Here is a 14,625-nt window from a genome sequence, read left to right on the forward strand (position 1 = left end):
CGGAGCCCCTACACGTGCACTTCCAAGAGCCGGGCAGGGGGTGCGTGCCTGGGCCCGGCGCAGAGGCCGCCCTCCGGCCCCACTCAGGCCCCGCCGGTTTGTTTACATCCCCGGGTGGCTAGGACACCCACTTTCCCCGGCCGCACCAGCGCCTTCCTCCTCCCTTGAATAACTGAATTTCCTTCACACCCCAGCAGGCACTACCCACTGTACCCACTCGTCACTCACAGCCCCCCACAGGCACTTCCTGTCTCCGACCAAGGCAAGGAAACCCCCAAATTTACTGTTATTGTTTATCCAACCAACGGCCTCCCCAACCCAAAGCACAGACAGGCCCTCGAACTGAGGGCGAGACGGATGCGCCTAGGCCGCTGCCCCCACTCCAATCCTAGGGCTCCCTGTGCCCTCCGGGCGGTGGGGCTTGCCCCGGCACAAGGCCACCTGGCACCTTCCGGAGCAGGGACATCCATGAGCTCATGGAGCTCCTCACAGTAGCCACGGGGTGCAGGAATGTCACCCCCACTTCAGAGAAAAGGAAACAACTGCACTCGGTGGAGAGGAATCCAGTCTGTCTCACCTTGGCTGCCCCTCGGCCCACTTCCTTATCTAGAAGACGTTAGCGATTTTTTGTGTTTTTTTATTTCAAGGAACTCTATCAACTTGGAAGCTGGAGCTCCAGGGGAGATTCACCTCCGCTTAGTTGTGAGACCTTGAGAGAGTTGTTTTACCTCTGTGAGGCTGCGTTTCCTGGTAGGGAAATTGGAGACTAGTCCTCCAGCCCTCTTGACACCTTACACCACTTTGGCATGTTCCGGAATCACACCCCGTTGCCTCCTGCCCCAGCCTTTGCCTTTAGGTCCAAGTTCTTTCTCATCCTGTCTGGGAATTTAGCAGGAGGAAGTTCAGTGACAGGGACTCACGGAGGCCCTCGTGCGTGGGTCAGGGGCACGGGGAAGAGCACAAAGGGACGGCAAGATCCCATGCGCCAAGCAGGGCCCCTCCTGGCCCTTCCCCCCAGCCATCCTCCCTGAACACCACATCCAGGCGGGATCATCCCTGGGCACAAGTGTCCTGAGCCGAGCTGACCCAGCAGACACAAGGGTCAACGTGTGGGGCAGGAGGCTGAGAAGGCTGAGCCAGGCCTCTGCGCAGAGCGAGCGCCCCGCAGATGCCCACGTCCTGATCCCCGGACCTAGGCACATGGTTCCTTACACGGCAAAAGGAACTGCAGGGGGATTAAGGTTAAGAGCCTGGTGGTGGGGGAGATTAACCTGGATCATCTGCGGAGGCTCAGTCTAATCCCACAAGTCCTTAACCGTGGAGACCACGCTCCCGGCTGGGTCAGAGATGGGACCACAGAAGCGTCAGAGGGTGCGATGCTGCTGGCTTCAAGGATGGACGAGGAGGGGCGCCTGGGTGGTTCAGTCAGTTAAGCATCTGCCTTCAGCTCAGGTCAGGATCCCGGGGTTCTGGGGTCTGCTCAGCAGGGAGTCTGCTTCTCCCTCTGCCCCTCCCTCCCACTTATACTCTCTCTCAAGTAAGTAAATAAAATCCTAAAAAAGAAAAAAAAAGGATGGAGGTAAAGGGTCATGAGCCAAGGAATGCAGAGCCTTTTGAAGCTGGAAAAGGCAAGGCAATGGAATCTTCCAGAGCCTCCAGAAAGGACCGCAGCTCTGCGGAGACTTTGGTTCTAGCCCAGTGAGACCCCATCAGACCTCTGACCTGTGGAACTCCACTACATTTGCGCTATTTTAGGCCAGAAACGGAAAATGGATGTGGCCTCTCACCCTGGCCCCCCTCCTCCCAGCCCTCGTTCCCTCTTCCTCCATGTTCTCGGCACTTCTGACACCTGTCTCGGTGCAGCCAACACAACTGGACTTCCCGGGGAGCAAAACCGCCCGTGGGCTTATCCGAGCTGTGGTTTCTACGCGGGTGAGTGGTCTCACGCTGGGCCCCGAGCCTGCCAATCCACCCAGGAGCCATAAAGGGGGGTCCGGGGCCACCAGGGGCCGCCCTGCCTGTGCCCACAAGCCCGAGCCGTGGAGCCGTGATCCTGCCAACGACTGAGGGGCACGAGCAGGCCTCTCCTCTGGGTAGAAGGCCAGGTGTGAGGATGGAGACACCCCAGGCCTCTGGATCCTGAGTTCCAGTCCAAACCAGGCTGCTATGTGACCTGCAGCACATTCACGTGCCCTCAGTCAGCTCCCTGACTCATGCAGCAGGGGGAACACCCTGCCTTGCCCTTTTCCCCAGTCAGCCCCGGGGACCATGTGAGAAAATGTGAACTAGGGTGCATCGCTGTTCCATCTGACTGCAGGGAAGAGCAGTGGGGCCAGCAGACCGATTTCCACCTTAGACCCCGCCGCAAACTGGTCCACTGTGTGATCCCAAACGTCCCACCTCTGGGCCTTGCTCTTCCCATCTGTGCAGTGGGGGGAACAGGTCAGGTGACGGTGGCAGGGCTCTTTCAGGTCAGTGTAGACTCTTTCAGCATAAGCCTAACCCCTATCGCCCCCTCCTGGAACTTTCGGGAATGACACCACCCTGCTCCCTTGGTCTCTCCCAGGATTTGAACCCAGAAACACACTCCTCGGCGGGCTGAGGCGGCCAGCACCTGGCTGTGGCTAAACAGGTCAAAGGATCATGTGCTGAGAAGCCAGCGGGCTCCCGATTCGGTATTTGACGAGAGAGCACGGGCTCCCCACCCCATGCTGCCCCCCAACCCTGCTCCAGAGAGGAGCAGCACGCGTGCCCCTACAGCAGACACAGCCCGGCCAGCCTGCAGCCAGGCCAGGTGCTCCTGCACCCGCTCCCGCACCCGCACCCAGGGGGCCCTCCCAGCATACACCAGCACTCTCCTCGGGGGTGCAAAGAGGAGAAGTGGGGGGTGGACAGGCTTCGTCCCACAAAGGAAGAGCAAGAAAACCTTTCAACTATTAAATCCGTTTAGTAAAGACAGTTTCGCTCATACAAAACAACAGTTTACAACAATCTGAGTGCTGGCCACGCCGTCAGGGACCGGGAGGCACTGGGGGCCCTCGGAGCCCTTGCCCACATCCGGAGAAGATCCGGGGTGCTCCTCCAGCAACTCGGCCCCGAGGGAGACGAGAGCTGGAGAATCAGTGCCCACCCCTGGCCCGGAGACCTCCCCCCACGCTGCTCACTAGTACCCGGGGGAGGGCCCTTCCCGCCCCCCCCTCACTGGCCTGGACACACAAGGCTGAGTTGCTTGGGGGTGGAGGTGAAGTGGCTAACGGAGGCGGGGGCAGAGTCGGGACATCTTTGGTGTGAAGACTCCCCCACCCACCCACGGGGCCACCCAAGGGGTGTCGCCTCTGCCCTCGACGGGGAGCCGGCCAGTACCCCCCAGGGCCCAGGAGAGGCGGCAAAATGCAGAAGCTCCGAGTCACTTCTAAACAGCCCAGGCTCCCCCCATACGAGCAGAGAGGAGGCCCGCAGAGAGGAGGCCCGTTGAGAAGTGGCTCAAAATATAGGAAAAATCATCAAAAACGGGTTAATCATGGCAGGAAGGGGGAGAGAGGCTACTGGGTAGGGAAGCGCCTCGGAGGACTAGGACCAGCGCTGCACAGGCGCCCACGGGTGGGGGTGAGGGTGGTCCAGCCTTCCCGACCGCTGGGCCGGAGCCCAGGTGGCTCCTCTCTGCCTCCCAGAACCACCGGGCAGGCTGCGGGGCCGGGCTGAGTCGGGGCAGGCTTCTCAGGCACTTTGGCAGACCTGACGCAGGCACGGCAGGCCCAAGGAGGGGTGAGGTTCTTGAGCCACAGCAGGGGCCCTCCCTCTGCAGCCCTGCCTGCCCCTGGCCCCATGAACATGCACAGTCCCAGACACAGATCCGGGCACACGCGCACACACACACACACAATCACACTCGCCTCTATCCGTCTGGCACATCGGTGAGGTCTGAGGGCTCCCGCGGAGGCGGGTGGCATCCTGGCCCCGGCCCCGCAGGGCCCCGAGCTCCTGGAATGCCTCAGTCGCAGGGGCCCCCGGCCGGGGTGGGGCAGGAGAGGGCAGGTGGACGCAGGGACGCTCCCTCGGACAGTTGCCACAAACACCCCCGAACCAACCCCAAGCCCTTACACATCCAGAGAGGAACGGGTCTGGGCAAGAGGAGGCCGAGTGGGGGAAAGAACAATAAAAGAAGTTTCATAAAAATTCCAAGTCAAATTACTGATAAAATTGCAAAATGAGCACAGGTTCCAGAGCGTCTTGCTCCCTTCTCTCCGCACCGCCCGCAGCCTCCCAGCCTGTCCCTCTCCGAGGTGGTGGGAACCACAGGCGGGATGCGGCCTCGGACGGGCTCTGGGCTCCACGCCGCCCAGGAGGGAGGTGAAGCGGGCAGTCCTGGGTCTCTTCGTTTAAAAAATATATTCAGGTCGAGAGTTATTGCTTGTCCGCCAGTGGAGCGGGACGGGCTCAGCGGCTCAGTGAGCGAGGGCCGCGGCCTCCAGGGCCCGAGCTTTCTTCCGCCTCTTCAGAAGGAGAGGGTTGGACGCATCTTCGATCTTTTTTATCTTGATCTGCTCGTAGTCGACACGCATTGTGGCCAAGGCACTGGTCATCTCCTCCTGGGGAGGGGGCAGAGTGACCCCACGGGGCAACAGGGGAGATAAAAGACACAGGGAAGGGCAGGGTGAGGGCGACAGGGGGTGGGAGCAGAGAAAGGACAGGCTGGTCAGTGGGTCCGAGGCTGACAGCAGACTCAACCCCTGCCGGGGTCACCAGAGCCTGCCCACAACAGTAGGGTGCGCTCCCAGAGCCCCCAGCGACCCCACTGGAAGCAGAAAGAGCATTGGACTAGGAGTCAGGGGACCTGGGCTCTGGTCTACCCCAGCCCATCGCTAGCTGTGTGACCTTGAGCAGGTCACTCTCCCTCTCTGGACCTCGGGCTCCTCATCTGCAAAAGGAGGAGACGGTACCAGATAGCCGTTCGGGTTCCTTATAGGGAACCACCGCAGGCCCAGCCTGGCCAGGGAAGGGGCTCAGAGTCACTGCTCTCGCTGTAACAGAGATCCCTGGGGTGAGCGAATGCAGACTCACACCCCCCCACCCCACTGGCCAGCACTGCCCCTCACCCCCGGGCACCCACCCCGACCCCGGGCCCCTCGCAGCCAGCGGTCCCCTCACCTTGACATCCTCCCACCGCTCCTTGTCCTCCTTCAGGACCCGGCTGGTGTGCAGTGGGGTTTGAGGGACCTTTGTTGATTGCTGCGGGGGAGAAAAGGAGTTCAAGGGAAAGCCTGGCGGGGAGCAGAGTGGTGGCTGAGCCCTCGCCCTCGCCCTCGCCCGAGGGTCGGTTTCCATGGACCTGGGTCCCTCCTGCCCACCAGGCTTACCATGATCCAGGGGTGGTTCATGAATTCCGTGATGGTCATCCTCTGAGTGGGCTCTGTTTTCAGCAGGTTCCGGATGAGCATCTTCACTGCGGGGTGGGGCAGGGGACAGAGACAGCTCAGGGGCCACCCTCTCTCTTCTGCTTCTTCCCAAAGTTTTCAGGGAGAAACCAGACTTAGGGGCACAGGGGGGTGGGGGTGGGGGGTTGCCTGGAGGCAGACTGCCCACAGAGCCGGTCCCAAGGGGCATTATGGTTACACCTTTTGATAGGTTACATGCAGCCCCACACCCGTGGCCCAGGGTGGGTCCCTCATGCAGACAGGACGTGCCCAGCAGGTGTGAGCACAGGGACGGACCCACTGCCACATCACCCCTGGGGGCCGGATCCCGCAGGTACCACATGTGCGCACACGCATGTGCACGTGCACGGGGCGGGGGAGGGGGTCCTTACCTTCCTCTGATACCTCCGACCACTCTGGGTTGGGAAATTCATACTGGCCCATTCGGATGCGAGTCTTCATGCCCGGAGAGATGGCGAGACCATGGTTGGAGTAGAAGGGGGGATACCCACACAGCCTGAATCAAGAAGCAGGAAGAGAGGGGGACAGTGCGGGTGTTATTCGGGGGACTTGCACCAGGAACAGAGTGAGGAACAGGCTTCTTGGAAAGGTCATAGAGAAATGCACTCGTGGATTTTGGGCACAATATATGAAATCAAGAACAAGCCCCAGAAATCCAACACACCCAGCATCTAAACCACACATTTTCCTGCCCGTGAGCTACTTTATACCCGCCGCTTAGCTATCAGAATCCAATAAGCATGGAGACAAGGGGACACGCAGGGGATTCCCAGGGAATCCCCCATCCAGAAGGGGATGTGGACCTCTGCTCCTTCCTCTTGTCCCAGAGAGGTGCAGGCCTCCTTCTACGCCCAGCCCAGCCCAGCCTCCTCCGCACACGCTCCCTGGCACACTCACAGGATGTACATGATGACACCCAAGGACCACATGTCACAGGACTTGTCATACTTCTCGGGACCCAGCACTTCTGGAGCTGCAAACCAAAGGTCAGTGTGGGTGGATCCGGCCCCTGGAACACTGATATACCCCGGCTTCTCTGCGGATCATGCTCCCTCTCCCAACCCTTCAGCCCATCGTGATGATACTGTGGCCGGGGGTGGGAGGGGGAACAGTCATAACCCCAGGCTGGGGCTGCGTGGGGGAGAGCAGAAGAGCCTCCTCCAAGAGGAACCCCGGGGCTAGAATCTTAAGATGAGACGATTCCTGGACTGAAGAGCCTTCCTGACCCATGCTGCCCATGCTGCCCATGCTGCCCACTTAATTTGACAAACATGAGTTTATTCTGGATACACGTGAGTTCACTCGGCTGGAGCTGTGGAACCCAATCTGTTCCCGGGCTCCGCTGGGCATCTGATGGCAATGGCTGCTCTTCTGGGGGAAGCGCACCTGCGTGCACCAAACCCTGCCTATACTCCCAGACAGATCGATCTCCCATAACGTCTCAATTCCAGATTAACTCGCTCAAGCCCTACTCTTCTGGGCAGGCCACAGCAGAACCAGGTCCGGGAAGGTTCAGAGGACACGACCCCCCCAGGACCAGTGGCCCCTGAGAGCTGTAGAGAGCACCTGACAACAGCTCTGGGGAAACACCAGCTCCCCGGGCCCCCTCTGGACTTACCCACATAGTACGGCGTGTAACAGGGAGTGGTCAGAGAGTTGTGGCTGGTGGTTTCCTTGGCAAAGCCGAAATCTGTGAGTTTCAGGATGGCATTGGGCCTTTTGGAGGTGTACAGGAGATTCTCAGGCTACAGAGAGGGAGGCAGACAGACAGACAGCAACGCTGCTGAGCCTGTGAGGAGGGTGGCGATTCCTGCCTCCCCTCACCCTTTCAACAACCATCTGTCCCCCTCGATCGACACGCCATCAGGAGCATCCGTTGCGCGTGGCCAGGTGCCTGCCTTTGGGAGCTTACAGGGTACTTGGAGACAAGAGACGGGCCCAGAGAACCGCCAACAAACACCACGGGGACACAGAGACCAAAGGCGTGACTGTGTGGCGCTGACTAAGGAGGACCACAGGGCTGGGCGTAGCCACCGAAGGCTTCGCTACTGGGCTGGGGCTTGGCCCAGAGAGGGCGGCCCCGGTGGGCAGAGAACAGCACCTGCCCTGCTCTGCCGCAGGAGGAGCAGCAGGGCGCAGGGCAAGCCCGGCCACCTCCCGAGGGTCGCCGTGGCCCCTCGGGCCGTGGCTCCCACGCGGCAGCGGACAGCGGGCACCTTGACATCCCGGTGAGCGATGTTGATCGAGTGCAGGTACTGGATGGCCTCGCCGATGCTCTTCATGATTTCTGACGCTTCTGTGGCAGGGGGGTGGGCGACAGGAAGCAGAGTCGCAAGATGTGGCAAGAGGGTTGAGGACCCAGTCAGTTAGCGCCCTCCCACCCCCCACCCACCCGAGGAGCGGCCCCGGTGTGTCCCCCCCCCGCCCCCCGACGGCCCTGCCCGCCCAGGCCTGTCCCAGCAGACCCTTCCTACCTCTTTCCGTGAACGCTTGGTCTCCCCGGTCCTGGATCCGGCTGAAGAGTTCTCCACCATCCAGACTGAAACAAAGCCACCGTGAGGGGGCGGGCCCGGCCCAGCAGCCCTCTCCGTGCCCGCCTGGCCCTCGGAGCCGTCGGCCTGGCTTACCACTCCATGACAATGAGCAGGCACTTCCTCCCCGCGTACAGGTTCTCGTAGACATCCACGATGCGCACGATGTGGGGGCACTGCGAGGCCCGCCAGTGCAGCTCCACCTCCCGGCGGGCCTTGGGGCAGTCCTGAAGCATCTGCAAGCCCAGAGGCCTCCTGCGTGACTGCGCCGTCCCCGCAGGCGGGCAGCTGGCGGCCACCGGCATGACCCGGCGGGAGTCTGTTCCGGGGCGCCCGGGCTCTCCCCGCCGGCACACCTGCTCCTGCTGGTCCCCTACTAGCCCCCACCACCCCCCCGGCACTTTCTCTGGCCTCTCCTCCTAAATCCTGACTTAGAGTTTTGCAGCTCCCTTACCTGCTCTAAAGGGAACCTTCAAGACGACCCCGCGGGGCCTCGCCGAGGCCGAAATCAGCCCCGGGGCCACTCGGTCTAGCCGGGCCTGCGGGCTGCCCTGGAGGGCGGCAGAACTGGGCCCTGGGGCACAGGGGCTGAAGCAGGCCTGAGGAGGACAGTCTGAGGAGAAGGCACACAATCACGGAAAGGAGCCGAGAGGAAGGAGAGACTCCAGAAGCAGTAGGAAAAGGAACTTCCAAGACCCCTCAAGGTCCAGCACACCAAATCCAGAGCAACGCGCTTTCTCCGTCGTGCGCTTTACTTCATTCAAGCCCGATGTGGCCGGACGCCGCTTCTCGCCAGGTGTGCAACCTCGGCAGGTCCCTTGACTCATGAGCCTCCGTCCTGCACCTTGTCCCACGGGCCAGGTGGCCAGGGGCCCTAATGGAACCTGGATCCCTCACCTGGATCCCTCGCCAGCCTCAGGGGCTGAATCTTGACTAATCCCAGGCAGTCGCATGAATTTCTTTACCAGTGACGAGCTTGGGAACAAGCCTAAGAAGAACTTGGTCACGAGTCTGCGAGCGGCCTCCTAAAGGAAGCACAGGAAGCCGCACCTCCGTTCCCGCACGCGGCACCTGGCGGGAGGACGCATCAGCACACGGAGGAAGGCAAGGCGGGGAGGAAGCGTGACAGTCACCTGGGGCCTGGCTGACACGGAGCAGCCCTCAGGACTTGTGTTTGGTACGATAACAATCTTTCCTTGCTCTACAGACTGCTTTTATTTTTATTATTATTATTATTTTACAAACTGCTTTTAGTAGAATTTCATTGCTCAGAGCCAAAGGCATCATGTCTATCCCCCTATAAAATGGGGGGTAGATCTGTGACAAGGATTAAACGAAGCAATTCTGCAAAGCGCCCAGCAGAGCCCCTGGCAGATGCCCAACAAGCAGAGCTGTCACTTTCGTCACGGACTGTCGGCTAAATGCACAGCACTGATGCCAAAACAACCAAGACGCCGCCCCTGACAGACTTCCCATCTCTGTGGGCCACCAAGATGAGCCCTACGCAGTCCCCATCAGAGGGCCGAGGCCGAGAGGGACACGGTGAGGCGGAGGGAAGGCAGGGGGATGGGGTCCTGCTAGGGGGGATCCGGGATGGGGCAGGTGGGGGATGCAGCAGCTGAGGCTCAGAGACCCGCTGGAAAGTGCAGGAAGCTTGGTCAGAAAGCTGGGATGGCCGGGACGGAGCCAGGTGACCGAGGGCAGCGACAGGCAAATACGGGAACTCCCAGCCGTGAGGACAGACCTCGTCACGCTGCAGGCCACGACATACTAGGCCTCTTCTGACTGTGCAACTGCCATGTTACGGGATGAGGAAATCGAAGCTCAGGGAAACAGTGTGTCCAGGGCTAAGTCCCTAGAGAAAGGCAGGGCCAGGGTTGGACCCCAAAGCCCAGGCCTTTTCCATGTCACCACAAAGCTTCCCCGGGAGGGGTGGAGGCCGAGACCAGTCCGGACAGACACCTGCAGGCTGACCTCGCAGCACAATCTCCAAACAGGTGCCGGCCGGGGCAAGCGGCCCACGGGGTCACACTGCCACCTCGTGGCCATCTGGGGACACTGCACAGGTTCGAGCTCGGCCACCCACCTTACCACGGCCCAGGAGAAAAAGTTTATTTTCCTCTCCCCCGCTCTAAGCAACGCCGGAGAAGGCACCGGCCAACTTCATCACTTCATTTGTGGAGCGCACTTCCACTCCCCGGGCATTTACTGGGTCCCGCATTGTGCAGGGCGCCAAGAGGAAACAGAGGAGTCCCAGTCTGAAAGAATTCAGGCTGGCGGGGGTCAGGGTACTTACTACGGGAGGCCGACACAGGAAATATTTATAACCCAGTGAGCCAATGTGCTATACAACTGGCAGGTTCAAAGGGTTCAGAGGCAAGAGTCCTCAGAGCAGCCGAGTAAGAAGATCTCTCTCGCCCCCTGCAGGTACCCTGATCACTAGGAGGCCAGAGAAGAAGCACAGTTGGAGGATTTACTCAGAGGCAACCCGAGGTCAGGGATTTACCATCCGTCCAGGGGCAGGGTCTCGAATTGGTCAGTATCTCCAATGACCTTGAAGGCGTCATTACCTTTCTAAGCCTGTTTTGCATCTATCCGTGAGGGGGGCCCCCTTCCTTACAGAGTCATTCTAAGCATCTAATGAAAGAACACCCCTTAAGAAGGCTTTGTCATCAGAGGGGCAGTTATCACTGGAAACCAGCAGCACAAGTGCCAAGGCAGAGGCACCCTCTCCATCACCTCGAGTTGAGGCCGGGGCCCACTGAGGAAGCCGGTCCAAGTCACCAGCAAGACTCCAGGCTGGGTTTACAGGCAGTCCAGTGACCACAATCTGGGAACCAGCTCCATGCCCTGCCCAACCAGAGCTGTGCCGAGTGATGACACGTCAAGGGCCACACCCAAGTGCCCCTTGGTCCCTCCTGAACTCAGAGCTCCCGCTCCAAATGCTGCTCTTTCTGCCTTAGACAGGTTAGACTGTGTGGCAAAGGAGAATTTGTGGGCAGGAGGCATGGGTTCCCATCCCACCTCCGGGCCTACATGCAATTCTTCACCTGGTCGGTGAGCCAGATGGACCCAGTACAATACACTTGGCCTTGGGAACGGTGTACAACTCATACCCCAGCTCTGCACTTCCTAGCTTGGGTCAGGTAAGCTGACCTACCCTTCTGACAAAACGATTTCCTCATTTGCAAAACAATTAATTTAGTGAAATAAGTAAACTGGAAAGGGTAGTATTTTTAAATTCTAAAAGGTACATAAGAATTTCCCATGAAGACTGGAGACTGGCATCCAGGTACGTGTTTATGAGAAATCTCTGAATGGATATGAAGACCAACTCTAGCAACAAAGTTAAGACCTTCAACTGAGTCAGGCAGGCAGGCTGGCTGATGTCATGGGGGAAGAGCCTAAAGAGCCAAAGAGGCTTTGTGGACAGCTGTGGGGTGCAGAGAGCCTGGAGGGAGGACAGCAAGAATGTGCTAATCTGGAGTACAGAGCTAAGTAAAGAACCGGGGGGGGGGGGGGGGGGGGGGCCTGAGCTCCAAGCCAGAGGAAAAACAGGATTCCTGGGGTCCTGCCAGGAGCCACCAGCAGGTTCAACCAGAAGCCAATAGAGTCACCCAGGAGAAGTAGGAAAGGCTCACCTCTCTGGCATGGACAAAGACAAGGGCCCAGGTCTATAGATCTCAGGGACCCAGAATGGAGGGAGGGAGGGAGGGAGAGAGGGAGACGGGGAGGGTCTTCTCACTAAGAAGCCACAGGCCCTTAGACATTAAGAGCCTGGAAGGGTTTATGAAATATTTTAAGCCCACGCAAAGCACGGAGCAGATACTGTGACTTGTCTCCACCCCCTGTAGTTCGCGTCTGAAATTCTCTTGCACTGTAGAAAAGGTTAATTGTTGCATGTGCTAGATCGCAATGCAATAGGCCAGGCCACCCTACCAACTGTGGCAAGGGCCTGGGAAACTCTAGGATGACAGCGGCGATGAGGGAGACGCGGGAGCTCTCCCCAAATGCTGTTCCCTGTCTCAGTTTGCTGGAGCCCAAAGGCAAGAGGACTGGGGCCCCCAATTCTGGTTGCCTGTGGCCCCATTACCTCCCGTCCTCCCAACCAAGTCTTCCATCATGGGGCCACAGGGAAGGACTCAGGAGCAGTCAGCATCCTAAACTGAGCTGAGCCAGAGAGATGGGAAGAAACAGAGCCCAGGGCCTGGAGCCCGGCTCGCCAGCAATGGGGACATGAGGACTGACGGGAAGGAGCGAGTCCCAGGCCCCAAGGGATCACACCCTTCACAAGCTCTAACAGCTGCCAGGTGTGTGAACTTGTGGACGTCTTTAACCCCTCCACGCCTCAGTTTCCTATCGGTTAAAGCAGACTAGTAAGAGTCCTCAGCTACATGAAATGAGCTACTAGACGCCCCCTGTAACCTACTGCGAGCAGCACACGCGTGTGTTAGCATCATTCTGCTCTCACTTCCCGGCCACGCTGTCGCAGGGCTCCTCGGTCAAGGGGGTATTAGTAGCCCCGAGGGGCCCCAGAATACCGGCAGGGAGGCAGTCTGGGCATCCTGAGCACCCCTGGCCTCCCTCCACTGCCTCAACCGGACAGCTGGGGGCGGGGTGCACTGTAAGGAGAGAAGGAAGCCACCCCTTCCCTTCCCAGGCCTGACTGGGAGCCAAGAGTGATGCAAAAGCCTGAGTCAGGCGCTGGCTGTGCTGCCCGTGTGTGGTGTGTGTGCGGTGTGTCGTTAAACCAGACGTCCTCGGTCATAGCAGGTCAGCCCCAAGGCCCCGTGTGTCATGCACCAGCCCCCCACCCCCTCCCCACCCCCCACTACAGGATGGGGCGGTGCTGGGTGCTGGGTGCTCTGCGGGCTAAAGAGGAGAAGGATGTGGGCAGGAGGGCTGCTGCTGTGAGTCCCCCACACACACCGTGCAGGACCCCCGGGAGCAGGGGAAGGGGGCCCCTGACCTCCTGCATGCTCTGTGCTAAGTGGGTGCTAACTACTCCGAATGGGGACCCCTCATCCACCCCAGAGGAAGTACCTAACTTTTTTTTTTAAGATTTTATTTATTCATTCATGAGAGACACACACAGAGAGAGGCAGAGACACAGGCAGAGGGAGAAGCAGGCTCCATGAAGGGAGCCCGACGTGGGACTCGATCCCGGGTCTCCAGGATCACGCCCTGGGCTAAAGGCGGCGCTAAACCACTGAGCTACCCGGGCTGCCCTCATCCAACTTTATATAAACGAGAAGACTCGGGCTCAGAGAAACTAAGCAATTAGCTCCAAGCCTTTCCGCAGCGGCCGGTGGCAGGGCTGGGATTTGATGTGGGGCCCCACTGCTCCTGACGCTCCTTTTCTACCGCCTCATGGGGGAAGGCAAAGGCACAGAATCCGCCAGAACCATCCATGACATCAACGCCAAAAATGGGGGCGGAAAACGTAGACATGCCTGAAAGTACAAACGCTTTGATCCCGAAATCCTGTTTTTAAAATTTTACCCTAAGCTACTACCCTGGACGGAACCTGAATGTATGTACATCCCAATCCCGAGTCCGTTATGCCAACCAGAAGCCAGCGGCCCAGCAACCAGCAATTGAGACTGCTTTTTTTAAAACTGCACTTAGCTATATAATCTGTAATCACGAATGTGATGTCTGAAGTGAACACTTAATGCAGAACGGAGTCCCGAGTCTGTTAGGTCCTCCGTCACCGTGAGTGGGGGCACTCACCCCGGCTCTTTCTTTGCAGCACAAATCCCAATCTTAGTTTCCCTACACTTACTCATCAGAAAGTATACGATAGTAGGTGAAAAAAACCCAGTTTCAAAGGCTTATTATGGCCAGTGCAGTTCTATATTTTTATTTATACCTGGGGGGGGGGTGTAAGAGGAAGAGTATTCATACTCAGTAAAACACTAATTGTAATTCCATCTGAAAAGCAGGATTACAGGGCCTTACTTTTTTCTTCCTCAGATCTTTATTTTCTAGGTGATTTACAATTAGCATTTGTACTTTTAAAGAGGCCAAGAAAGCAGCTTAGTTCTCCAAATGTAAATGGGAGGTTGTCATCCACACCCCCAGGCCGGCCAGGGAGCAGAGAGGCTCAGGCTCTCAGGCAGCTCAGCCTCCCCAGGTCCACGGCAGGGGGCTGCCACCTTGGAGTCTGGAGCAGGAAGGCAGCCCGCTGCAGCAGGTGCAGGCTGCAGTCGGGGGGGGGGGGGGGGGCAGGAGGGGGTGAGCAGACACTGGGAACCACAGCACAAGGGGTTGGTTCCATCATCCTCCGTCCTCTCCAGCTCCAGTCTGCTCTGACCCAGCCCCCCCACTCCCCAGCCAGCCGTCCTCTGTGTCGGCTCAGCCATGGTCACACCTCTCCTTCCAGCCTGGCTGGGGAACTGGACCCCACAGCCCTGTGCTAGCGAGAAAGGGAGGTGTGAGGAGGTCACGGGGACACAGGCCCAGGACACGCTGTCCTTACATCATGTGACCTCTGTCTGGGCCCTTCAAAGCCTCCATCTCTGGGTCCGGAGCCAGGGAGGGAAACAGGTTGGACACACACAGCACGCACGGTCCAGCACGTGAGCTCACCCTCCCGAAATGCCATCACTCAGCAAACATCCGGAGTACCCAGTACAGGCCACACACTGTTCTGGAGA

General features: G+C 59.1%; 1 protein-coding gene across 1 annotated transcript in view; it reads right to left on the reverse strand.

Annotated features, from left to right (window-relative positions):
* Window positions 1-2,923: 2,923 nt before the first annotated feature.
* The window catches only part of MAPKAPK2 (MAPK activated protein kinase 2), a 63,286-nt gene continuing 51,584 nt past the window's right edge, over window positions 2,924-14,625 (reverse strand). The window contains exons 6-14 of the mRNA XM_055319180.1: window positions 8,063-8,202; window positions 7,910-7,974; window positions 7,652-7,731; window positions 7,054-7,180; window positions 6,333-6,408; window positions 5,807-5,931; window positions 5,358-5,443; window positions 5,149-5,229; window positions 2,924-4,589 (exon numbers count right to left, since the gene is read on the reverse strand). Of these exons, the coding sequence (XP_055175155.1) occupies window positions 4,446-4,589; window positions 5,149-5,229; window positions 5,358-5,443; window positions 5,807-5,931; window positions 6,333-6,408; window positions 7,054-7,180; window positions 7,652-7,731; window positions 7,910-7,974; window positions 8,063-8,202 (924 nt within the window). The 3' untranslated portion in view covers window positions 2,924-4,445. The remainder of the gene's footprint in view (window positions 4,590-5,148; window positions 5,230-5,357; window positions 5,444-5,806; window positions 5,932-6,332; window positions 6,409-7,053; window positions 7,181-7,651; window positions 7,732-7,909; window positions 7,975-8,062; window positions 8,203-14,625) is intronic.

Source organism: Nyctereutes procyonoides, unplaced genomic scaffold, assembly GCF_905146905.1.
Source record: "Nyctereutes procyonoides isolate TBG_1078 unplaced genomic scaffold, NYPRO_anot_genome, whole genome shotgun sequence".
Taxonomy (NCBI): Eukaryota; Metazoa; Chordata; class Mammalia; order Carnivora; family Canidae; genus Nyctereutes; species Nyctereutes procyonoides.